Genomic DNA, 26,612 nt, shown 5'->3' on the forward strand with positions numbered 1-26,612 from the left:
GTGGGTGCCATAGACAGAAATAGTGCTGGCTGATAGATAGCCTAGCTCCAGATTCAGTGAGACCCTCACTCAAGGAATGAGGTGGAGTGATAGCACAGGACGTCTGACCTCTTTGGTTTTCAGGTGTGTTCCTGGTGTATGGAGTTGCACACTCGTGTATGCACACACTCTCTCGTTCACACAAGAACTGGTAGATGCTATATTGCCATGTAAGCGTGGACAGGTTGTTTTTTAGAAATGACTTTTCTCTAGATGGATGTATAATTAACACAGTGGATTATCTTTTGAAGAAAGTCCTGGCTTTGAAAATATCCAACTCACTTGTAATTCTTCCTTCCCCTACATAATTCCCATCATTCCTAGCATAAGTTTGTTGGAAGAATTAATTCCAGTCTTGACATGAATCTTGTACACTGTGAACCAAACAAATACTTCCATGGAGGTTCCCATGCAGGATGGGCCATTTTAAGCTGGGGATTCTCTGCTTACAGATTAATAAACCACGGTTGGCTTATAGTACCTGCTTTGGAGGACTTTGCTATTAAACTCATTTTCCAAGAACCTGGTCACTTCTGGTCACGGGGAACCCTGCACTGTTGGACCAGAGTTTGGAGCAGTGCTCCCATAGGCAAGGCACTGGCATCTTCTCTCTGACACACGGGCTTCCTTAACCCGATATTGGCTTAGGTTAGACTCTGAAGCAGTGATGCTTGACCATTCTAGAACCCTGTGACCACTTTTGGACCAGATTGCTCTTTGTGGCAAAAGGTTATCCTGTATCATATGGAAGACTTAGCAGCATCTCCAGCCTCAACCGTAGATACCAGTGTCACCTTGTGTTGTAGCTATGACAACCAGAAATGCTGCTAAATGCTGTCAAATATGTGCTAGGAGACAAAACTGCCTGGGTTGAGAACCAGTCCCCTCAGAGCTGTGAAGGGACAGAGAGCTTCCTGCGAACGTGGCATAACCCTGCACGTAAGAGTGGCTTGTTGCTTCTGTCCTGTATCTCTATGCTGGTGTGTCTCTTCTCAGAGTGCTGGCCATATGAGCCCACAAAGGCCATATGACACAACACTTCTCAAACTCAACTCAACTGGGCATCTTAGAAACTGCAATTTGGATTTATTAGGTCTGGGGTGGTGCCTGAAAAGCTTTCAATTAACGTCGAAGGTGCTGATTCTCAGATGATGTTCTGGGCAGTGAGGTTGTAGGCCAGGTATCTACATGGTGCATGATATGATCTCTGAGCTAACTTGAGATCACTATGGTTTTTTTTTTTTAAGTTTTTTTTATTTTAATTGATATATATGTATGTAGGGGTATTTGTCTGTGAGTGCAGGTACCTGAGGAAGCCAGACAATGGTGTTAGATTTCTTGAAGCTAGAGTTGCAGGTGGTTGTGAGTTGCCCAACACGGGTGCTGGGAAACAAAATCAAATGCTCTATAAGAGCAGGAGGTGCCGAATGAAGATCACAGTCAAATGTTTGGAAAGGTGCAGGAGCTTGGTGCCCCCGGGAATTAAAGACAATCTGGCATTGTCGGAGCTTGGGTGAGCTTTTACCTGCGCTTGCAGGTGTGTGGCCCGCGGAGGAGGTTCCGTAGGCGCCAAGGTGAGAGTCACAGAGGTGCCTGTGTTTGTTACTAAAGTGAATGGAGCCTGGCAGCGGGCTTCAGCTGCGGCTGTGTGATCAGATCTCTACTGTAGAAACATACCCAGGGTGGTGGGTGGGCACTCACCTGAGTCAGCAGAAGAGTCATCAAAACGAGCCTGTGGGAGACTGTTGCTCATCAGGAGAGATGTGGCCTGTGTCCTGGAGCATTGGTGCAGACAGGTGGGAGGGAATGGATTTGGACTTATGATTCTAGCAGCTTCTTTCTCTGCCTGGAACCTGGGGTCCTTGAACCTGCCGAGCCCAAAAGTGGTGAGGAACTGGCCAGTGGCCTGGCCTCTCATTGTTTGCCTGTATCCTTCTGTGCTCACCTTTCAGGAATGCTAAGGGCTACAGGATGAGCCCTGCTGTAGCTCAGAGGCTAGAGGGAAGGGAGTCCCGTGCCCCCCCCCCCCCCCCCCCCCGCAGACAGCTTTCTTCCAGAGCCCCTTAGCTCCCACTCTTCATTCTGAAATTCTGAATTTAAAAAAAAAAGATAACTTAAAAATATTAGGTACCTTTTCAGGGGAATTCACCTACTGCTGTGTCTAAAACAGCCTTTACTGTCATCCCTCTGTCTGTTACCCCGCTTTATTGTTGTTTTTTTGTTTTGTTTTGTTTTAAAAACCTCTCTCACTTCTGGATTCTGAGATCTCCCCATCCTGGTTCTCATCCCTGACACATCTTTGCCATGGAGCCATGGACCTGGGATCCAGGAGCAGACTGAGCTCCCAAGTCCTTATGGGCATTTTAGAGCTGGACACATGGTGGCAGCTGTGGGATGGGCATCGCTTACCCATCGCCAAGGGTGGCATATTTTGACCCGAGGGACGAGGCACCTGATTAAAGTACATGTGTGTCATCGGTGCAGGCTTCCGGAAAAGATCAGGAGCAGAGCAGTCACCGAGGTGATGATGTGGCTCTAATGGACCGTTCCTCAGAGATGAACGAGGAAAAACACAGTGAAGCAGAAGAGGAGTTTCCTGAGGGAGGGCCGCAGTGGGGCGGAGAAAGGAGAAAAGTCAGGAAAGACACATGAAGTGTTACTGCTTCCTAAAAGCCGGGCACCTCGCCCGATCAAAGGGCAGGACCCAGATGTTGCCTGGGAAAGGTGGCTTCCTCTGGAACCCCGGCTCGTAGTTGCTGAGCACAGGCTGCTGGAAACAGAAGCCCAGAAAAGCAGACAGCCTTATTGCTCCCTTTATGTCTCCAAACAGGAGAAGAGAGGGAGGGGGCCACACCGATCCAGACGTGTCCAGGAACTCTCCTCCCGATGCCATATGAGGCTGCCCCTCAGCCCCAGCACGGAGCCCGTGGCCGCGGAGCCCTTGGAGATGGCTTTGCTCAGCAGCATCCTGGCAGCCTGTTCCTATATCTCAGGTGGGTACTGGTGTCTGCTGGCCAGCCCGGTGACCCAGCACTGAGTCCCGGGTTGCTTCCTGCTGACTAGACCTGGCCTTATGTTAGAAGAGAAGTGTGTGGTCACCACAGGGAGGCTCTGTGCGAGATGGAAGTTCTTGAGGTTCTTACCTAAGTGTGATGTTCTCTAACTCAGCAGGCGAAAGCTCACAACGGCCTTGTCTTTCTGGAGAAATGTTTAGTTGCTTTTCGGCCATGGCCGCTGCTGCTTTCTGTCCTCAGCACATCAGCCAATAAGCAAGGTACTGAGGAGTCCAGCAGCCTGAGGAAGGTTCTCACACTTACACAGGTTTCTATGTCCACGAGTGTGTGTGTTTGGGGGGGTGTGGGTGTGAGTGTGTATATGTGTGCGAAAGAGTATGTGTATACAAGTGAGTGTGTGTGTGAGAGGGGGGGATGTGTATGCATGTGAGTAAGGATGTGTATGCGTGTGAGTGAGGATGTGTATGCATGTGAGTGAGGATGTGTATGCGTGTGTGTGTATGTGAGAGAGAGAGAATGTGTATACATGTGAGTGGGTGTATGAGAAAGAAGATGTGTATGCGTGTGAGTGAGGATGTGTATGTGTGTGTGTGTTTGTGTGTGTGTATGAGAGAGAGACTGTGTATACATATGAGTGTATGTGAGAGAGAGGATGTGCATGCGTGTGAGTGTGTGTGTGTTGTGTTTCTGGGGTCATCTGAGGTGTCTAAGAGCCTTCTGGAGGAGAGGGAACAGAGGTATGTGACTCTCAGAAACCTGATGTTACCTTTTCTTGATTCAAAGTCTTGCTCTTCACCAAGACAGCTGACTCCTTTTTTTTTTCTGGAGACCAGCATTGTTCATATAAAAGGTGGTATTTAATAGCATGTGGAAATGGTCTCTTGTTTGAATGACCAGAACTTCTATGTTGCTGTAGTGAGTGTTTTAATCTCTCGTGCTTTGAAAACTTGCTTGTATTTTGTTTTGTTTTGCCTGGAGTTGTATGGATACTGCATGAAGAAGGGGCTGATGTTTTGATTTGTCTCCCTTTAGGGGAAGGGTTTTACTTTCTAACTTTTCTAGCCAGAGCTCATATTGGTAACTTAAGAATTCAAATGTAAAGCCCAATGCTTCTATTTACAATGGCTCAGCCATGGTCAGAGAACTTATGAGGACTAACCTGTCTGAATCAGCTGTGGTTGGCAAGATGGGGCGTGTCTTGTTCCTGCTACTATGACAGAGCACCCCAACAAAAGCAACTCAAGAAAGAAGGGGTGTGTGTTGGCTTATAGTTTAATGTTACAGCCCATCATGGTAATCAAGGTAGTCCTCACAACCAGGGTCAGAGAGCAGCAAGCACAGGCATGTCGTTACCTGGATTTGGTTCTCTGTCCACCTTTCCTAACTGAGATTGATTTCTCACCTTAAGTAACATAATAAATATAATCTCCCAAAGGCCATGAAGTTGGAAGGGAGTAAGGTTGAGTCTAGGAGGAGCTGGGGGAGGGGGGTGGGTGAACACGATCAAAAGACATTGTATGCAAGTATGAAATTCTCGAAGGGTTATCAAATATATATTTTTTAAAAAGAGGATCTCTCCCAGACACTCTCAGAGGCTAACCTTAATCTAGACAATCCCTCATGGGTGCCGAAGTTTGTGAAGTTGACCATCAACACTGACTATCATAGGGTAGCCTTTCCATCGGTGCTATGCATCCTGGATCTTCTTTCATGATGTGGAGAAGCCAACTCTGCCCCATTTCAGGAAATCCGAGACCTCTGCCTCCTTCCTGGGCATCCACACACCAGAGAGATTTCACTCTCATTTATTTATATTTTTAATGGAGAAAGAGTCTCATGGACTGTCTTGGACTGTCTCTTGTTTTTCTGCCACCACATGTGGTCTGTGCTGGAGGTTGAACCCAGGGGTTTATGCAGGCTAAGTTAGCACCCTACACATAGAGCTACCCTTCCAGCCCTTTTGCTGTGTATTCCAGCTATGCTGGGGATAAAAGACAACAAAGCTAGGGTATAGAAGTTTGCGGCTGTGACACCATGTTTGCACAGTGACTGGAGGGGGCTCTACTGACTCTGTCCTGAATACTGCCCCGCAGTGAGGTTGGAGGCAGGCAGCCGGAGGGTCCAGGCTTTCCACAGTCGCAAGGATGCCTGCAAACCAGCTCTTGGATGAAAATGCCTCTGATGAGAACAAACAGTGCGCTGGACTTTGACTCCCTGCTCAGCACAGGAGGCCCTTGGCAAGTTTCCATTTTTACCAGCCTGACCCTGGGTTGTGGCCACTGGATGTGGTAATTCATTGAATTGGCTGCTGTTTACTGGATGTCCTGTGATCCTGTTGAGGCTGAAAAAGCCCATGGTCCTATTTTCCTGTCTCCTTTCTTTTTCCCTACCCCATTACACAGGGATGAATTATTATGTGGAATAGAGTAAACCTTTTCCTTCCTGTAAGTGAGCATGGGGAGGGAGCTGAGGAGAGGGCTCAGCAGGACAGGAGGTGTGCCATCAAGCCTGACAGCCTGAGTTGGGATCCCAGGAGCCACATGATGGGAAGACAGAACCAACTCCAGGAAGTTGTCCTCTGCCCTCCACATTCATGCCAAGGCACAAATGCTACCCCCTTCCAAATAAATAAATAAGTAAATAACATGGGAGCATTTTTTTTAACTGAATAAGCATGGCTAAGTTTTAAAGTGAATGCCAGAAAATGGGAACTTGGGTGTCTAAGATAAAATTTCTCATGTGTAATAGAAAAGACAATGATTAAAATTTTTCTGAGTGGCTAAACAGATGGCTCAGCAGTCAAGAGTGAATGCTACTCCTATAAAGGATCCCCACATTCAGTTCCTCGCGCCCACACTTGACAGCTCATAACCTTGAGACTTTGCACCCTCTTCTGGCCTCCACAGGGACCTGCACGCACGTGCACATACCCACACACAAATGCACACATACATTTTTTTTTAAATTCTGAAATCAGGGACATGCCTCAACTATGAAGGCAATGAAAAGGTGATTTTAAAAAGCAAAGATAAATACATTAGAAAAAAATAGCTATTGTCCTTTTAAAAATATAGTCATAGATTAGAAGCTAGAAAACATGGCAGGAGAGACTTGTGAGAAAACTTTGATCTTGCCTTGCTCTCTCCCATGCCCTTTCTCCTCTACCTGGTTATTAGTTTCAAGGGGACCCGATGTCTCCTGCTTACTCCAGTGTTTCAGCTGTGTGCTGGTTGGTCTTCATTGTCTACCTGAATGGATCAAGAAGTACCTAGAATTTTGGCATGCGTCTGGGTTTGTCTAACAGACCTTACAGAGATTGGCACGAGACAGCGAGCCAGGTGGGGAAGACTCATCTTGAGTGTGGGTGGCTCTGTTCATAGGCTGCAGGTCTGAGTGAAACAATAATGAGGAAGAAGAGGGAAACTCGTTCACTGGCCATGTCTTAGTGTTGTTTGCTGCGGCGGCGATAAAAACCCTGACAGAACAGCTCAGCTGAGAAAGAAAGGGTTTGCTTTAGCTCCCCGTTCCAGGTTGGAGTCCAGAACTACAGGAGAGTTATAGTGTCTTGAATCTGAAGAGGCTAGTCATATCCACAGTCAAGAGCAGAGAGAGGATGAAGGCATTCATGCATGTACTCGGCTCACTGTCTTCCCTCTTAGACAACATAGGATCCCCTACGCAGGGAATGGGGCTGCCCATAGTGGGCTGGGTCTGTTCACCTCAGTTAACTCAGTTAAGACAACTTCCCTCAGACCTGCAAACAGGCCAGCTTGAGCTAGACAACCACTGAGATTCTCTCCACCTTAGATTTAAGAGTGTGTTAAGTTGGTAATTGCAGGGAAACATCACAGGTAGGTGCGACTTTTCCTGAGTGGTTTTTCTTGCTGCTGTCATTGACCATTGACATCAGACTCCAAGATAGTCCATATTTCAATGGGGACTTCCACCAGCATTAAACCTACCAGCCTTCAGCCTGAGTTACTGGTCCCTCTTATTCTGGGGCTTTCAGCTGCTCCAACAACTGAGCAGTGGTTGGCTTTCTCGGTTCTCCAGCCTGCAGACTATGGGATTCTATAGCCTCTGATCATGAGTCCTGACTAATACAAGTTGCCTCTTGTCTAACCCATGAAGCCCCCCCCCCTTTTTTTTAAGCATTGCTACTTCTAATGCACCCAACTGTCTTAGTCCTTTGGCAAATCTCTCTCTCTCTCTCTCTCTCTCTCTCTCTCTCTCTCTCTCTCTCTCTGTTTGTGTGTGTATGTATGTGTGAGTTTTAGGGATTGTATGAGGTGTTTGAGCCTCCCAGGAGAGAGAGAGAGAGGGAGATAGAAGGTTATGTAAATCTGGGAGCCCCCATATTTGTCTCTTTCTTAACTCAGAGTTGGGCTTTTCTGCAAGATGACTGACTTCCTGAAGTTGTTTCTATGGACCAGTCATTTTTATACAGAAGCAGCTTTTTGATTACAGGCGGAAACCCTCCTGCCTGCTTGAGTGAGTTTTTCATCTTTTGGTAGCTGGTTTTTGTTTTGTCTGTTAGCTGGCGTTTATGGACGTTATTTGAAGAGGAAAGGACCGTTTTGGTTTTTTTTTTTTTTATTGTTTCCTTTGGGGAGAGGCTGGCTTTACTTTCTGATTCTCTAGATAGGGTTAATGTGTGTTGAGATGGAAGCCAGCAGACCCACATGGCCTCTGATCCCAGCAGAGCCTGTGACATGGTACTATGATCTTCCTGTTTGCTTCTGGATATGTCTTGTCCAGTGTCTGTGTGACATGAATCTTATACCATAACTATTGTAAAACGTTACCATCTTCACAGCAAATAGCCACCCTCAACATTAACTATTCTAATAATTATCAGTTCCACAAAATACTCCCTGAACAGGAACGATAAATAGAACAGCCTAGACTGGCCCCTAACTCATGGCAATGCCTCTGCCTCAGCTTTATAGGTCCTAGGGTTACAGTTGCAATCACCATGCTAGATAGACTCTTTTCTTTTCTTTTCTTTTCTTTCTTTTCTTTCTTTCTTTCTTTTATTTCTTTCTATAAATTTATTTATTAAAATTTCCACCTCCTCCCATTTTCCTCCCACTCTCCCCCCTCCCCATTTCCCTCTCCAGTCTTAAGAGAAGTCAGGGACTTCTCCCCACTCCATCCAGGTCTAGGAAGGTGTGCATGCAAACAGACTAGGCTCCCAAAAAGCCAGTACATGCATTAGAATCAAAACATTATCATTGGCTTCTCAGTCAGCCCTCATTGTCAGCCACATTCAGAGAATCCAGTCTGATTACATGCCCATTCAGTGTAAGTCCAGCTGGCCTTGGTGAGCTCCCATTAGATCAGTTGCACTGTCTCAGTGGGTGGATGCACTCCTCGCGGTCCTAACTTCCTTTCTCATGTTCTCCCTCCTTCTGCTCTTCATCTGGACCTTGGGAGCTCAGACCAGTGCTCCAATGTGGTTCTCTGTCTCTATCTCCATCCGAATGAAGGTTCTATGGTAATATGCAAGATATTCATCAGTGTGGCTATGGGATAGGGCCATTTCAGGTTCCCTCTCCTCTGCTGCCCAAGGACCTAGCTGGGGACATCTCCTTGGACACCTGGGAACCCCTTTAGAGCCAAGTCTCTTGTCAACACTAAAATGGCTCCTCCCTTAATTAAGATATCTTCTTCCCTGCTCCCATATTCAATGGTTGAGATAGAGGAAGAGTGGATAGACTTTCTTTAAGAGAAAAAAAAATGTTACTAATGATAAAATATTGAAATATATAACAAAATTTCACAAATTTAATAAAAGAGTTCCAAGAGTAAAAGGCAATGAAGGATCAGAATTAGCAGTTTACATAAGGAAAAAATGCAAATGGCTGGTGAAACTGAGCAGTTTAAAATTCTAACAAATACATGAAAGATGAGTGCGGGGAGGCCAGTGCTTTCACGCAAAGCCGGTGCAATCACAGGCGGATGGAAGCTCTGCAGGCAACAGTTTTGCAATATCTGCCAAAAGCCTTAAACATGTATATATTATGTATTTAGGAGTCCCATCGCTAGGAATTTCTTCTCAGGGCATCATTAGAGATGTAGGCAGGAACAATTACTATGAGGATGAGAACCCTCAGAATAATTTTGATGGACAAAAGGAGAAACTGTGCTGAATATGAAGTGAAATAAATATGTAATCATGTGCTATTGGGGGGTAAAGAACATGCGTGTATAATGTATAACGCATGTACTTCTGCTGTCTGTCAGTTTTAAATGCGACTGCTCGACTATAATTTGTATGTGGGTACTAGGATCAGATTGGTGGCTGTGCACTTTTTATATTATTTTGATGGTCTGTCTTTTTGGTATGTTGTTTCTGTGTGGTATTGGGTGTGCAGTGCATGCGTAATACCCGTGCATATGGAGGCTAAAGGACAGCCTCAGCTGCCATTCTGCAGGCTACAATCTGGTTTTTTGAAACAGAGTTTCTCTCTGAAACTGGAGAAGTATAGCCAAGCTGGCTGGCCAGTAAGCCTCAGGAATTGACCTGACTCCACTTCTCAGCCCTGGGATTACATGCAAGCACAACCATGTTTGGATTTAAAAAAAAAAAAAAAAAGATAGGTTCTGGGTCTCAAACTCAGATCATTGTGATTGCAATGCAAATGGTTTAGTGACTGAGCCACACCCCCTCCCCTGCCTGCCTCGCTGTGTTCTATAACTCATTGGTGGCGCCTTATAAGAATATTGGATTAGAATATTAACTTGTGTCATACGTACGTTAGATAATTCTCTTTTTGCTGTCTACTTGAGCTCCATAGCCTCCTGGGCTCAGCCTAGACTAGCCTGTTCTGTTTACCTAACTCAGAAATACGATTTTCACCTGTACATATGTCTTCTATATAGACCCCATCCCTTTGGTTAAGGTCAGTCCGATCACCCCTCCCGGTCCTTCAGTTGTGTTTCCCCTTCATGGCTCCCGGCACTGAGTTAGTTTGAACTTCATCTTGCATTTGCCCAAATAACCATAATGGCATTGTCCACTGTCTTCCTGCCTCCAATCAATAATTCGTATTTCTGTTGTAGACTGATCTATCTGCAGGTGTGAGGATGAAATTCTCTTTATTTTGTTGCTATCTTGGGCTTGCTATGCAAGTGCGAGGATTGGAGTTCAGATCCTCATCACCCACATACATGCCCCGTGGCCTGCCTGCAATCCCAGTACATGGGAGGTGCAGACATCCTGTCCTGGAGCAAGCTGGCTGGCTAGACTGGCCAAATGGGTGAGTTCAGAGCCCAAGGGAGAGAGGCTGTCTCGGTGTGTAAGGTGGGCCATCAAGGAAGACACCAGATGTTAACCTCTGGCTTCTACATGTATGTGTGCACACACACATAAGCATGAATACACATAGGCACACATCACAAGCACATACACCTACCAAAATAATCCAAATGTATGCTTTAACTGTTAATGCTATTTGTTGGCTACAGGTAGTGTAAAATCTTAAGTTGGTTGTCTAGTGAGTCTGTGGAGTTCTCTGCCCTTAGAGTCTGGGGCATTCTCCTCCCATGGGAGCTGGGGAGTTCTCTACCTACAGGAGGCTGGGGAGTTCTCTCCCCCATAGGAGCTGGGGAGTTTTCTACCCATAGGAGGCTGGGGAGTTCTCTTCCCATAGGTGATTGGGGAATTCTCTCCCATAGGAGCTGGGGAGTTCTCTCACCCATAGGAGGCTGGGGAGTTCTCTCACCCATAGGGGGCTGGGGAGTTCTCTACCCATAGGAGGCTGGGGAATTCTCTCCCATAGGGGGCTGGGGAGTTCTCTACCCATAGGAGGCTGGGGAGTTCTCTACCCATAGGAGGCTGGGGAGTTCTCTACCCATAGGAGGCTGGGGAGTTCTCTACCCATAGGAGGCTGGGGAGTTCTCTCACCCATAGGAGGCTGGGGAGTTCTCTACCCATAGGAGGCTGGGGAGTTCTCTACCCATAGGAGGCTGGGGAGTTCTCTACCCATAGGAGGCTGGGGAGTTCTCTACCCATAGGAGGCTGGGGAGTTCTCTACCCATAGGAGGCTGGGGAGTTCTCTACCCATAGGAGGCTGGGGAGTTCTCTACCCATAGGGGGCTGGGGAGTTCTCTACCCAAAGGGGGCTGGGGAGTTCTCCCACCCATAGGAGGCTGGGGAGTTCTCCCACCCATAGGAAGCTGGGGAGTTCGCTACCCATAGGGGGCTGGGGAGTTCTCTACCCATAGGGGGCTGGGGAGTTCTCTACCCATAGGGGGCTGGGGAGTTCTCTACCCATAGGAGGCTGGGGAGTTCTCTACTCATAGGAGGCTGGGGAGTTCTCTCCCATAGGAGGCTGGGGAGTTCTCTACCCATAGGGGGCTGGGGAGTTATCCCACCCATAGGGGGCTGGGGAGTTCTCTACCCATAGGAGGCTGGGGCGTTCTCTCCCGTCTCTCACTGGTGGTGTATTTCTCTCACCCATCCATGTTCCTTGACTTGTATTTTAGCCCTTCTGCCTCAGCAATTGTATTGAGGGAATTAACAATTTCCATCTTAACTCTTTGCAAGCAACTCATTAACCAGTATATGATGCTTTATAGAGAGGATAATAATCTCATTAATAATAATAGCCTCATTAATAATTTCTAATAGGGTCCTTAGAAAGAATAAATGGAATAATTACTCATTTTGACTTAATGATTGGGTCCTTAGTGTATGCTCAGGACCCTAATCTTTTAGGGTTTTCCTTTAATGTTACCTTCTCAGTGGGCTTCTTGCTGGTCAGTCTACCTACTCCCATCAGCACATGTTGAGTACGTCCTGTCCTCTCCTCCTTATCACCCTGTGAAAAGACACGGAGGAAGTCTAATCTCACAGCCGTCTCTCCATCCAGTTCTGTTGGTAGACTTTGGTCTACCTCCTGGTCCTCTTTCCCCTGTATGAGGAGTGAACTGAATACACTACCTGTGCTCTGCTTTTCCCGCTAAGCATTTTGTCCTGGAGACACTGTGGGTCGTTATAGAGCAACCTTCCCTGTTCTGTTAGACAACGGCTTACTCCTCCATTCCACAGATGGCCCCAAGCTTAGGCCCTTTGCAGATGGCCAGCGGGAATGGCTCAGAACTCTCAAACAGAGCAGTGATAAGTAATGACAGCGTACACATTCAAGTGCATTTCCAGACTCGGTTTCCCAGAGGACAGTGGCTGGATCGCGTCCCATTCAAAGGAAAAATGTCATCAAGTTGCCACCTAAAGAGCTCTACTAATCTTTTAAAAGAGAAATACGCAAAGCCCCGGGACAATGTTTTCAGTTGTGTTTGGAGCTTTGACAATCTGATAGACAGAAAAGGCTGCCTACATGTAATTTAATTTCTGTTGACCAGGGCTCAGCAAACTTTGTTTTCCTATAAAATGACAGTGTTTTCAGCTTTGTAGTCCAGCTTATGTTCTACCAATTTAACTCCACTGTAGCTCAAGAGCAGGTAAAGGCTACATAACCGAACAAACATGCCTCGCTTTCAGTGGACTTTGTTTGTACATGCAGGAGTCCTGTCAGAGGTAGCTTGTGGCCCACAGTGTCCCAGTCATCTCAGGGGCATCTTCCATATGCCAAAGATCCATCCCTAGTGCTTTCTTTTTCTGTGAATTACTCAGATCCTTTCCAAATTTTCTTTATCAGTTGTTACTTATTTTGTTTAAAAATCTTTATTTTTTTATTTTGTGTGTATGGGTGTTTTGCCTGCAGGTATATATACCAGCTTTGGGGAGATCAGAGTAGGGCATCAGATCCCCGAGAACTGGAGCTACAGACAATTGTGAGCTGCCGTGTGGGTTCTGGAAATTGAATCCTGGTCCTCTGGAAGAGCAGCCAGTGCTCTTAACTGTTGAGCCAGCTCTCCAGCCCTCTTGTTATCTCTCTTAATGTTTTTTCTAGGTATTCTTTATGTGTTGAGCCCATGCTTCTGCTAATATAACAAACGATCTTTGATTTTGTGTTTAGTAGTATTTTGTGAAGAGGTGTTGGTGGATCATTAAAGGTAAGTGTGTGTGTGTGTGTGTGTGTATGTGTGTGTATGTGTGCATATGTGTGTGTATATGTATGTGTATACATGTGTGTGTAAAGTATGTATAGTGGTGTTTTTTGAGACAGGGTCTCATGTAGTTGGGGCAGGCCTTGAACTCCTGATCCTCCCACTTGCTAAGATTGTAACTAAACTCGACTACACTTAGCTCATATGTTTTTCCTATTTTGTGTGTGTGGTATAAGCACACATTTGTATTGGTGTGTATGTATATATGAGTGCGTGTACATGTGTGCGCTATGCATTGTGGGGGTCAGAGATTGACGTCAGGTGTTTTCTACTATTGCCCTCCACTTGATTTTCTGATACTGGGTCTTTCTTTGAATCTGGAGCTGACTAGTTTGCCTGGAAGAACTCCGAGTGTCTGCCTGTCTCTACCACTCCAGCACTGAGATTATAAGCATATACCACTTTCCCAGCTTATTATTACGAGATGCTGGGCCAGGTCCCCACACTTACACAGCAAGGCCTTTATTAGCTGAGCCAGTCCTCTAGTCCCAACTTACAGTGTTTGTTTAACCAATAACCTGCAGATCCATCTGTCTTGGCAGTGCAGTAGTTGCACAGAATCTAGCTGGAGTTTCTCGTGAGCTCGGTGTGCAGGAGGTGTTCTTTCAGTAGAAGGCCTTAGACTTCCCCAGCTCAACTGAGCCAGTCACAAATTTGAACACTTGAGAAAGTGTTATAGTTTCGGGTTTCTGTTGCTGGCTGAGAATGGAGGACTTTGTGCTCTTAGCTGCTGAGAGCTTCCAAAGCACTTGGCTCACAGTAAAACTGCCATAAAGCAAGTCCCCTTTAACTAAATGGCATGCTTTATAAAGTTTCTCAAAAGTTCTTTATTATTTACTTCTTTGTAAACTTAAGAGGGTTTTATTGCTTGTGTATGTGCACATGTGCATGCACATGCCGCGGTAAGCATGTAGACGTCAGAACATAGCCTGTAAGAGTTCTCTCCTTCCACCATCCTGGGCCTGGGGCTCAAACCCAGGTTGTCAGGCTTGGCTGCAGGCACCGTTACCCACTGAGATATCTTATGGTCCCATTTTCTATTCTTCTGATGTTATTTTATCGTATATGCATACACCTTTACACATAAATATGTGATCCAGCATACACATTGTTCAGATGTAATAACATTCTTCTGATGTTATTTCATCGTATATACATACACCTCCACACATACATATGTGATCCAGCATACACACTGCTCAGATGTAAAGTGTCTCTCAAAAGGCTATGGGCTGTGGGCTTCGTCACTGGTTGGGGGTGTTGTTTTAGCATTTTCTGGAAACTTTAGGAAGCAGAGCCTAGTGGAGGAGTAGGTCATTAAAGGGTCCTTGTAGATACATTTTCCCTGGCCTCTTCCTGTCTTCCTGTCTACTTCCTGTGTGCTGTGAGATAAGGTGACCTCTCCTCTGCCAACACTGACACTGCCATGATATCTGTCCAAGCAACGATGCATTGAACCTACTGTGTCTCGGTTTCGTTTCTGTTGCTGTAATAAAATCCCCTGACTAACGCAGCTCTAAAGAAGAAAGGTTTCGTTTGGTTTACAGTTGCGGATCACAGGCGATCATTAAGGCAGTAACTTGAAGCAACTAGAATATATCATATCCACTGTCAAGAGCAGAGAGAAAAATGCATGGTTACCTACTGCCCTGCTCACTCTTCCTCTTTTATACAGTCCAGGACCCAACCCCAGGGAATGGTGCCGCCCACAGTGGGCTTGAGCTTCTCACATCCATTAAGATCAGCAACACAATCTTCCACAGGCAAACCTGCTCTAGACAGATTCTCTTTGTGACTCTCTTCCCAGGTAATTCTACTCTGTGTCAAGATGACAATTGAAACTTTGGTTCTGAAACTATGAACCAAAATAAATCTTTAAATTGTTTATCTTAGGTATTTTGCTGACAGAGACAAAAAGCTAACTAATAACACAATCCGTATCTATAGGCGTACTCATACACTCAGACATGTAATACAATTATGAATATAGAGTAAATGTATTAACTGAACTTTTAGAATTTATATTCATGATTTAATTCAAATGTCACTCATGGTTTAAAATATTCATCGTATTTATGATAAACACATGAGCTGGGTTCGGAGAACCCATAGTGACTCATGGTTTCTGCCCTCCAGTTTCTCACTGTCGTATGGAGAAGGTAATGGCTATATAGCTAATTATAGTAGAAGTACATACAGTGTTTCCTAGGCTGGAAGGACTGATTAATCACAGGACTCAGACAAGCATGAGGCTGTAGTCTCCAGCAGTGGTGAGGGCAGTCAGGGATGCATCTGAGTCTTCCTTTGCCCTTCCTTTCTATGGCCGCAGGGAAGCTGGTTTGCCTTCTGTTGCTGTGATAAAACACCATGACCAAAAGCAATGAGGAAGAGGAGTTGAGGGTTTATTTCATCTTACAGGTATATATAGTCCATCATCAAGGGAATTCAGGGGCAGGACCTGAAGACAGGAGCCGAAGCAGATATGGAGGAATGCTGCTTGCTGGCTTGCTCAGCTTTCTTTTTTTATACTGCTCACAGGCACCTGCCTAGGCAAGGCACCTCCCACCTTGGGCTGGACCCTCCTCCATCAAATAGCAATTTAGAAAATGTCTCAAAGAAATGGCCAGCAACTAGCCTGATCTGGGCAATTCTTTATTTTTATCTTATGTGTGTGTTTTGCCTGAATATACAGAGTCAGATAACCTAGAACTGGAGTTACAGATGGCTATGAGCCACCATTTGGATGCTGGGCATCGAACTTGGGTCCTCTGGAAGAGCAGCCAGTGCTTTTAACCACTGAGTCATCTCTCCAACCCTGATCTGGGCAAATCTTCAGTTGAAGTTCTCTCTCTCCTGGTGACTCTGATGTGTGTCAAGTTGACGAAAACAAAGGAATACCCTAAGGGGAGAGAAGAGTCAGCTGTGAATTAGATAAGGACCAGGGGTGTGGAGCTTCTTGGTGGGGTGCTTACTGCCCAGGAGGTGGGAGGAGAAAGGGAAGGGCCAAAGGAGCAGAAGTCCGAGCAGGCCTGGCAGGGACATTCTGCAGTATTCCTTGTTCCCAAGCTGGACAAACCAGGGGTGAAAGAGACTGAGGGATGCCTGCCTCCTTCAACATTTCAAAGAGGCCTGGAGTGTTGGTGGAAGAATTCCTTTTCCTATGGTGTGGGGCAGAATCCCACAAAGCACCATCTGTGTAATGTTGGAGAACACAGTGAAGACATCTGCCAAGTCCTTCCTGATTCCACACAACCTTGCCACTCTCTTTAAGGCCCATTTCAAAAGTGTATTTCCTTCCTTCTTAAAGATTGAAAACTTTGAGGACCAGAAACCTCAGGCAGAGAGAACATGTTATGTTGGCTTGTAGACCCGCTGACCAGGCCTGATCTGGGTCTGGCCTGGTGTGGCTGCACTTCCTACAGTTTCCTAGGCCTGCACTGACTTCCCAGCATGCAAATGAAACCGGCCTCAGAACCTCCACAAAGGGCCTCTTCCTGCTCACGAAAACAATGACCCTGCAGGAAGCAAGATAGAGTAATACATTTATTTTTATTTATTAAAGGAAAACAACCAACAAAAGCCCTCTTCACCCCGCTTCCTGGGTAATTAACAGATGTCTGCATGTGGTCAAGACCTGGTGGGTCATTGGCCAAGCGGGAAATGACCCGGAGCAGGAAGTATTAGAGGAGAGAAAAAACAAACAGTCTAGAACTCCAGCTTGATGTCGGCAGAAAAGTGCGTTGGCACTATTCACATTACACGACTCTGAAAATCTGCTTTGAAGCCTCAGTTTGGTACCAGTGAGTTCCAGTAAAGCCTTCGCTCTGGCTGGTTGCTTCCACTGTACTTCTCTTAAAATCTGCATCTGGTGGGCTCTATGTAAAAGGAAGTGTTTTTTGATGTGAGAAAAAAGTTAGTTAGGCTCGAATTAGCAATTTCCGTCATGAGGCCTCAGCACTCTGGAATTGGATGCAGGAAGAACAAGTGTTTAAGACCAGCCTGGGCAACATAGCAAAACCCCATCTCATAAACAAACAAACAAACAAACAAACCAACAACAGTAGAAGTTAGGCCTGTGTAGCAGGTCGGTGAAGGCGGAGTATGAGGTCAGCATGATTGTTTTTCTACTCTTGGTCTCAAGCGTGGTTTCCCATCTCGTGCACCCCTTGATCTCAGTTTTAAGAATGGGTACCAGTACTTACCTGCTATCCTAAATGGTGCTAATATTTAAAAATAAAAGACTAGCACAAAGTCATTTTCCCTGATCCTAACAAAGATTCAGTAAATGAGAGCCCCCATCTCTGTCTGTCTGTCTGTCTAGTCATCTTTTTTAAAATCTATCTTTGTTCTATCTCCTATCTACCCATCTGCATTTCTTCCGATCTATTATCATCTGTATGTCACCTGTCAATCACCTATCAAACTTCCTCTTTGCCCTCTTTCCCCATCCTTCCCACTTTCATTCCCCCCCTCCGAGAGTATATGCACATGTGTATACAGTACAGTATGTATTTCTTTGTCTGTGAACATTCTTTGGGTTCAGTGTCGGGAAAGGACTAACTTGGATTCTGTCCTTTTTCTGTGATGAAATGCCTGGTAAGAAGCAGCAGGAGAGAAGAAGGTTTCGTTTGGGTTCATACTTGAAGAATAAAGTTTATCATAGTAGAGAAGTCACGGCAGTGGGAACCTGTGGCTGACTCTACACGTCTTGATGGACCAGGAAATGGAGAGCGCAGGATATGGACAGGACTGTCCATCTACTGGTCCACTCATCCAGGGACCCCCTCCAGGGAGACCACCAGCTGGGAACTAGGTGTCCAGATGGAAGCCTGGAGGGACATTTCACATTCAGGCTATCACAAGGGGATGCAAAGCGACTCCGCTTGTGATGGGTTGGGAAACGAAGGACTTGTCTGAGCTCTGACACTGTGTCTATTCAGTGTCGGGTGCATGCGACCAATGTGACATGTTCTGAGATCATGGTCTTGTAATGAATGTGTCTCCAAGGCACGGGGACAGGAGCTTTGGCAGAGATAGTCTGTTGACTGCATTAGTGGCCTGAACTCTCCACAGGTCTTTAAAGTAGTCTACTCAAGATTTATTTCTGACCTATCAATGTGGCTGTTTGATTTAGAGCTGTGTTCAAATCCCTGCAGCCTTTTAAACACCAGGTGGGCATGGCCTCCTGTACTTTCAGTGCTGGGGAGGCAGAGATGGGAGTGCCAGGAGCAAGCTGGCTCACTTGACTAGCTAGAAGAGCAAACTCCAGGTTGAGAGAGAGACCCTGCCTCCAAAAGTAGGGTGGACACCTACCGGGGAAGACCTCCGATAGCTCCGCTGGAGGCCTCCACTTGCACCTGCACACATATGTAGGTTCTTGCACATGCACACATATGTAGGTTGACTGCACACAAGCTCACAGGAATCTAAGGACTGGGAATGACGTGAGAAAGGATGTGTTAACTCCCAGGAGCTCTTGCTTCCTGACTGTCAGTATTTTTTTTTACACACAGGCCATGTCTGCACTTTCTGTGATATAAAGTTCAGGAGTGGGAGAGAAAGGACATCTTCACGGAGAAGCTTGAGGCCTGGTGGGGATGGGGGCAGTGAATACACTGTCAAACACGCGTGCCTTCTCAGCTAAATACAGCATGGAAAGAATCAAGAACATGTCTGTCAAATGCAGTGAAATCGGTTCTGTTAAAGCCATCCATGGTGCATGCCTGGGATCTCAGTTCTTAGGAGATAGAGGCAAAAGGATCAGGAGTTCAAACCTGGCCTGGGCTACATGGGACCCTATTTCAAAAATACAAAATAAAAATTTTTTAAAAATCTGCCACCTTAATCCCTCTTACACACACTTTCCACTGTGAAGACACCTTACCCTAGAGCAAAGCTCATAGCCAGAGTCCAGGCTTTCTTAGATTCATAGCAATACTGGCAGGGTCAGTGGCCTAAAGGGCCCTGGTGGCTGTGTGGATAGAGGAAGGACTCTGGGCTTCCTGACAAGGGGTCTCCTCAGGTACAATGACCTTATCTGTTCTCTGCAGACCGTGGCAGGAAAATCAAGGCTGGTAGCCCCTGGGGGTAGGCATTGAGGCTCATCAAGCCTGCCTGAGAGAGAATGGGGCTGTTGGATCTTTCAGCACAGAACAGCCAAACCAGGACACAACCCCTGGGAGAGGTTTGATTCTGGTAAACAGCAGAACTCATTTTCCAGCAAATAGATTTTCATTTTGCTTTTTTCCAGTGATACATTTCGGAATTATCACTGGAATGAGGTCTGATAGGGTCACCCAGACTGAGCCTCTCTTGCCTTTCAGAGATCCATCTCCTAAGCCCTGACTCAATTCTTCCAGGTCTCTCTCTGCTACTGATCCAGGGTATGGCACTCGCTCCCCATTCGCCCCATTCCAGTGTGTGTGTGTGTGTGTGTGTGTGTGTGTGTGTGTGTGTGTGTGTTACACTTACCCATGAGGCCACATGTGAAGGCCAGAGACTGAAGTCAGCTGTCTTCCTCTTTCAGCCTCTCCCCTTTATTTTGAGGGGCAGGGTCTCTTGTTGAATTCACTGATTTCTCTCAGCTGCCTGGGCAGTGAGTCCCTGAGAGCTGTCTCTGGCTCTCAGGGCCAGAGTTATGGTGATGTGCCCCCATCTCAGCTGTTACATGGTGGTGGGAATGCAAACTTAGATCCTTAGGTTTGTACAGCACCTGACACTCAACCCACTGAGCCATCTCCAGCCCCCCTCCACCGTCAGTATTTTATCACGTGCTATGGGACTTGAGGTTCTGTGAGCCTGAGATGGACCCTGGCTGAAGTGACTGATCATTGATAGGAGGGCCCTCCTCCTGGCCGAGCAGCAGAAAGATGATTCGTGGGCTTTAACCTCATGGGAGGTTCTTAATTGCCCAAGTCACATCCCTTGTATCTGGGAGCTTAACAATTTTCTACTTTTGCTCTGGCCCAGCATCAGTGAGTCTTTGAATCCGACTTATTTCAGGCTGACATTAGATGGTACATTGTCATCAGAGGAACATGAACTGGTCATAGATGTGCTGGCTACTTTTGTCAGTTTGACAAAAACCATATGATAGAGGGATTGTCTCCACCAGATTAGCCTGTAGTCTATGTGGCATTTTCTTGATTGACTAATGTGGGGTGGGGCAGCCCACTGTGGCTGATGCCTCTCCTGGGCAGGTGATTCTGGGTTGCATAAGCAAGCTGAGCAATCTGGAGGCAAGGAGATGCCTGCAAGCCCGAGAATAGCATTCCTCGGCTTAAGTTCCTACCTTTGGGTTCCTGCCCTACCTGAGTTCCCACCCTGACTTCCCTCAGTGATGCACACGTAAGCCAAACAAATCCTTCCCTCTCAAGTGACTTTTGGTCACTTTTTGTCTTGTTTGTTTATCATAGTAATAGAAAGCAGGATTTACAGAGCCGAGTGACCAAGATCTGAACCCTCTCTTTAAGATTGGCATCTCCTGCTTTCTCACACAGCTATGCATCTTTCACACCTGGGTACCCTCTGGACCTCTTCCCCTGACCTCCACATGGCTGTCTCATCACAACCATCAACCCACAGCTCAGAAGTTAGGTTTCCGTAGGAAGGTTTCCCATATCCGACGATACTCATCTTTCATTGCTTTAACCAAATACAAGAAATGACTTAAAGGCTGGAGGATTTTTGGCTCATGAATTCAAAGTTTTCAGTCAACCATAGTGGGAAGCTGTGGCAGAACATGGCCGCTCACTTTACAGAATCCAGGAAGGAGAGAACACTGGATTCTAGGGTCTCGTTTTTCTTACCTTTTTGTGGGTTGCAGAGATCAAACTCCAAGCTTGCTCAGCAAACAGCATTATCTGCTGAGTCATCTTGTCAGCCCATCTTTAAATGATTAACATGTAAAATATGAGAAACAGCGTACAGGCTGTCAATAAACAAGTCAGTGGGTCTGCCCTACAGGTGTTCTTCTATCACCATAAATACACAGATCTGAAAATCTCAGTAAGAAGCCTCCCCCCCCCACACTCATGTGGGTGCTTTGTAGCTTAAGCTGGCCTTGAACTTGAACTCAGTAGCTGGGGATGAACTTAACCTCCTGATCCCCCTACCTCCCCTCCCAGAGCACTGGGATTACAGGTCTGTGCTGCTGTGCCCAGCTTTAAATTTACAAAGCAATGCTGTGTCATTTGTGATCCCATTTCTATTGTTTGAAGCCAAAAACAGCATGTTGATTCATTTTCCACGTGACTACAGAATATGGAAAATCGATTTGCTGACGTGTATGTAAATTCTGTTACCTGGGTCAGGCATGTCTTCATGGTTCTCATTCTGCTAAGTGCACACCACAAGGGTCACTGAGGGCCCCACTGAGCATACACTTCATCTATAGAACAATTGTGTCTTTCTCTGGCTGGGCTCCCCAGGCCCGCCTTCTCTTTCAGTGAACTTGATGAGGTCATTCCTCAGTGCTTATCCTGCTTTTAGATGTGGGATGGATTGCATGAGTTATCCATGGCTGTATACTTGTTATCCCAAACTTAGGGTCTTAAGACAGCATAGAGGGCTGGAGAGATGGCTCAGCAATTACGAGCAGATACTGCTTTGGTAGAGGACCTGAGCTCAGTTCTCAGCACCCACAGCAGGCAATTCACGACCACCTATGACTTCAGCTCTAGGAGACCTGATGGCCTCTGGCCCCTATGCACACGATCCCCCATATAAACACAAATGTAGATGTGAATAAACTGCAAAAGTTGCGGCCCATACACCCCTAAGTTTCTGGAGTTTGGAAAGCTGTGTGTGCCTTAGCTCATGGCCCTTCGAAAGGCTGCTGGGAAGCCACGCTTGTTTCACCTCACCCCAATCTTCACTTCCAAACTCACCCACAGGGCCGTTGGCAAATTCAGCTTTTTGAAAGCTGTTAGCTGGAGGCCATTGTTGACTTCATGATACTTGGACCTCTACATGAGCAACTTACCCACAGTAACTGACTTCATCTTCCTGAGCAAAGAGATGGATGGAGTAAGGGAAGAAGGGAGAGAGAGAGAGAGAGAGAGAGAGAGAGCAGCTTTTGGACCTCATCTTAAAGTCACCTGTTGCTTTTCTCATGCTGTGAAGAAATCAGTTACTAGGGACTGGGAAGACTGCTCCTTCAGTGACGTGCTTGCTCTACAGGCATGAGGGCCTGAGTTTGATCCCTAGAACCCACATTTCAGAAACCAGGCATGATGGCACGCACTTGTCATTCCTGCACAGGAAGGTGGAGACTCCAGGTGGGTCACTGGTCAGCTCACCTAGGCTTCTTGACATGTTCCAGGCCAGCAAGAGACCTTGTCTCAAAAGAGCAAGGCAGATGATGCTTGAAGGATACCCAAATTGACATTTTCCCTCCATATTCTTGCGCACACACACACACACACACACACACACACACCACACACTCATGCACATCCGCTTGCTAGCTCTAGACTTTGAGAAGAGGTTGATTGACCAAGGGCATGGATACCAGAAGCTGGGGGCACCCCATGGTGATTAGCAGTAATTCAGAGGTTTGTGTGAGTGAGTCAGTGGACAAAAACCTCAGGCACTCAGGAAGACGGTCTTCAATAAGACACATAGCTTAAACTGAACACAGCTGCTCCGTGTGGAAGGGGCTAAATTATAGTTTTTCTATCTTTGAATTTCTTGGTTTTTAGTTTTGGTTTTGGTTTTTCCAGACAATGTTTCTCTGTGTTACAGCTTTAGCTGTCCTGGAACTAGCTCTGTAGATCAGGCTGGCCTCAAACTCAAAGAGACCTGCCTGCCTCTGTTTCCCAAATGCTGGGATTAAAGGTGTGCACCACCACTGCCTGACTTTCTTGGGTCTTTTAACTTTAAAAATTGTTCTAAATTTAGTATAAAAAAAGTTGTCCCTGACCCTGCGTGGAGACATGAGTCCTGTCCAACGCATTCTCCTTCTTCCTCTTGCTGCAGAAAATCCTGAGCGAGCCGCCCTTTACTTCGTCTCTGGCGTGTGCATCGGTCTATTCCTGACCTTGGCCGCCTTGGTGATGAGGATTTCCTGCCACACTGACTGCCGGCAGGGTCCCCGGAGGAGGTGCTTGCAGGACCATGAGAGTAGCAGTGACAGCAGCGACAGCGAGGATGGCAGCGAGGACACGGCCTCGGACCTGTCAGTTCGCAGACACCGCCGCTTTGAGAGGACTTTGAACAAGAACGTGTTCACTTCTGCAGAGGAGCTGGAGCGCGCACAGCGATTGGAGGAGCGTGAGCGCATCATCAGGGAGATCTGGATGAACGGGCAGCCCGAGGTGCCTGGCACCAGGAGCCTTAACCGCTACTATTAGGGCACAGTGTGGACCCCAGAACCTCTACAGGCCATCAGGAAAGAGAGTGGGTTCTGCAGGCAGGGACGGTTTGTACAAGGGAAGCCAGCTCTCTGCTTATGTGTCTGGAGAGAAGCACGTGGCCGGCCTGCTTTCCCAGGGGCACGGGGTTTGCTTAAGACTCTTACCTCTGGAGAGATAAACAACCCAAGCAGGAGTACCTGCCTTTCCAGACACCAACGTGGGAACACCAGCCCAACCTTCCCAGGTCTGCGAATGTTGCTGAGACGTCCTCTCCAACCACCTGACAACCACGTGACAAGCTGAAAGACATATGGTCCTTCCTATTTTCTGAGGCGCCCAGAAGTTTGCTCATACTTTCCGCTGTGTTTCCTTTACAAAAGGAAAAAAAAAAATCTTATGGCTGGAGAGCTGGGGATATCAGGGTGAACTTGACCCAGAAAATGCAATAGAAGTGATTTGATTGAGATAGCATGATCTATGCTAATTATTTAAAGCTAATTTTTAAAATGAAAAAAATCGTGGCAACCTCTGCATTTTAACTGACACCTCAGGGATTAAAATCCTATCGTTTAGTCTAGTTCCCACCTTGTTCATGAAAATGAATAGAACTTACTGCATTATGGGATGTATTGGGGACTTAGGATAACATCAGTAACCTCAAAGGATAAAGGGTTTTATTTTTTAGTTGTTTATAAGATATGTATTGACAAGCGTATCTGAAAATGCTGCATAAACACAAGCCGTGTGCCCTTCCATTTCGAAAAGAAGAAAAGTCTCTCACGACTTCAGAGACTCTTGCTATTTAAATAATATTTTGTTTTGTTTTGTGTTTTTTTTTTAAAAAAAAGCAGTTTTGATTTCCAAGAAAAGAATGGGAACCAGAGGTGAGGATGAAAGCCAAAATTAAAATGGTATCGAAAATAAACATTCCATGAACATGCTCCTTTTGCTTCATGTCTGTCTGTGTGGTCACACATAAGCCTCTATGATCACCCTTCCGGATGGTATGAGCAAGTATGGCCTCTACAGGACCCCTGAAGGTGTAGGAATTAAAGAAGCCCCTCTGTGATAAGGGCCTTTGGTGTAGGGTACTGGTTGTGGTTGAGTTATTGTTAAGCAGATAAAGGAACTGAAGATTTACCTAAGGCAAAGATAAGATAGTGACTCCACCCCTATTCCTTGGTGGAGAGAAGCTGGTAGGGAGGGAAAGCAGGCAGGCCCTAGGGAAGGATGGGAAGAGGAAACTGGTTGACAGAATTAGGCAGTGGTTCTCAACCTGTGGGTCCTGATCAAATATCCTGTGTATCAGATATTTATATTATGATTACGGTTTGTAGCAGTAGCAAAATTACAGTTATGAGGTAGCAATGAAATAGTTTTAGGGTTGAGTACTCATCACAACTTGAGGAACTGTATTAAAGGGCCACAGAATCAGGAAGGTTTAGAAACACAGGTCTAGTGTATAATAAACAGGAACCTAGAGGTCCGTCAGGGGCCTTCCCTCTCTTGCTATGGACTAGGACCCTTATTGAGTCCAGTTGCATGATCCAGAGCCTTCTTAGTGGAGGGCTCCTCCTCTGTGCATTGCCTAATAACCACACCTAAGAGATGGGCAGGTAGCTCTGCCACAGAGTGTGTAGCATTTGGGGAATTCATTCTCAGTCACAGAGGCTAAGAACTAACTGCATGCTCACAGTCTCCAGTTGCCCAGGGCCTATACAGTTTGCCTGAGATTCTCTGTGGCAAGTCTGATTATACCATCGAGATTAGCTTCTTTTGGCCAATAATGATGCTAAAGATAGTAGTAAGTCGGCATCTCTGGACCAATCACAGGAATCACTCTGTTTCCCGGGCTTTAGAGTTACATCTTTGGTCTTGGTCTCTATCTTTTAGAAAAAGGGAATAGTCAGTATCTACCTTCATCTCCAGGAGGAAGCCAAGCTGATCACAGGGGAGGTTCTGACCCTCGCTAGACAGAGGCTGCAGTAGAGGGTGTGCTTAGCAGGACTCCGGGATGTACACATTTCTATCCCAGGGTGCGATGAATTATCTTCATACATTTTCACCATGTCCGTGATGCTTAACCAGCAATTTCACTTTCATATAACAAGAACTTCATTTTTTTAAACTATCCAGTTTCATATTTTAGGTTTAGACTTATAACACAGTTTCTTATTTTAGTTTCTGTACAAGTCATCTGTGTTTATAATAGAGAGATACCCAACTTAAGAGGCTTTATTGATGTAGAAAACTCAAAGGCAGATCTGAATCTAGCTTCAGGGGTGGCTGGGTTCAGAGACTCCCCACCAAGAGCTTGGCCTGCTTGATCTCTTTGTTCATTTCTTTTGTTTCTGCTACAACTGCAACTGCACCACGCTTGTGTTGACTTGAATGCTAAGCTACACAGCACACAGGGAATGGCTGTGTGCTCATGTGTGTGGGGAAGGGGAGACTGGGAGAGTATAGAAGGGCTGTATTGGCTACAATTATAGATCTCTGATCTGTAAATCTACTGAGAAGTATCAGCTGACAAAAGTCTGAAAAAAACTTTCTGGAAATGTAAGTGTCTCACGTTCCCTAGAAAGCCTCTTTAGATGTAAGGCAGAACCCACCCCTCTCCCATAGGCGCCTTTTCCTGAGTTGAGCTGCAGAGGTAGCTCCTGTCAAACCCATGACTCATTCAGACCCACTGTCCTGAGCCACTGCCATTGTCGGAGTGTGCTGTGGGCACCTGTAGATTTGCAACAGTTCAGTATAGGACACAGGGAGCACCTCACCGCATGGCAGCGAAGGATGATGGAACCTAGCTGTATAATGTGCCCACCAGTAGGATTCCATACAATTCACAAGCTTAAAAATGCTGTTTTACAGTCACAAAGTTCTGAGGGATTTTGCTACACAACCGACAACTGTATAATCCCATGCTACAGATCACTGTTCCTTCTAGACTCAAATGGAAATTTAATTGCTATGGAAACCATGCTGAGAAGCAGAACCCATATGAGGTGCTAGGTCACGAGGACCCTCTCCTTATGGATGAATTAGTACCGCCACAGAGACAGTGAATTTGCTGAGATGGGCTTGATATCTCTCTCTTGTGTGGGCTTGTATTTCTGCCATGTTACAATGC

General features: G+C 46.2%; 1 protein-coding gene across 2 annotated transcripts in view; it reads left to right on the forward strand.

Moving 5' to 3' along the window:
• Positions 1–24,419, forward strand: part of Eva1a (eva-1 homolog A, regulator of programmed cell death) — a 48,828-nt gene extending 24,409 nt beyond the window's left edge. For both annotated transcript variants that reach the window (XM_041639663.1, XM_041639664.1), the window contains exons 2-3: positions 2,870–3,032; positions 23,106–24,419. In XM_041639663.1, the coding sequence (XP_041495597.1) occupies positions 2,933–3,032; positions 23,106–23,479 (474 nt within the window). In that variant the 5' untranslated portion in view covers positions 2,870–2,932 and the 3' untranslated portion in view covers positions 23,480–24,419. The remainder of the gene's footprint in view (positions 1–2,869; positions 3,033–23,105) is intronic.
• The last annotated feature ends 2,193 nt before the right edge of the window (positions 24,420–26,612 follow it).

The sequence above is a fragment of the Microtus oregoni genome, unplaced genomic scaffold, assembly GCF_018167655.1.
Source record: "Microtus oregoni isolate MIOR12 unplaced genomic scaffold, Mior012 000002F_ref0000024, whole genome shotgun sequence".
In the NCBI taxonomy this organism is placed as follows: Eukaryota; Metazoa; Chordata; class Mammalia; order Rodentia; family Cricetidae; genus Microtus; species Microtus oregoni.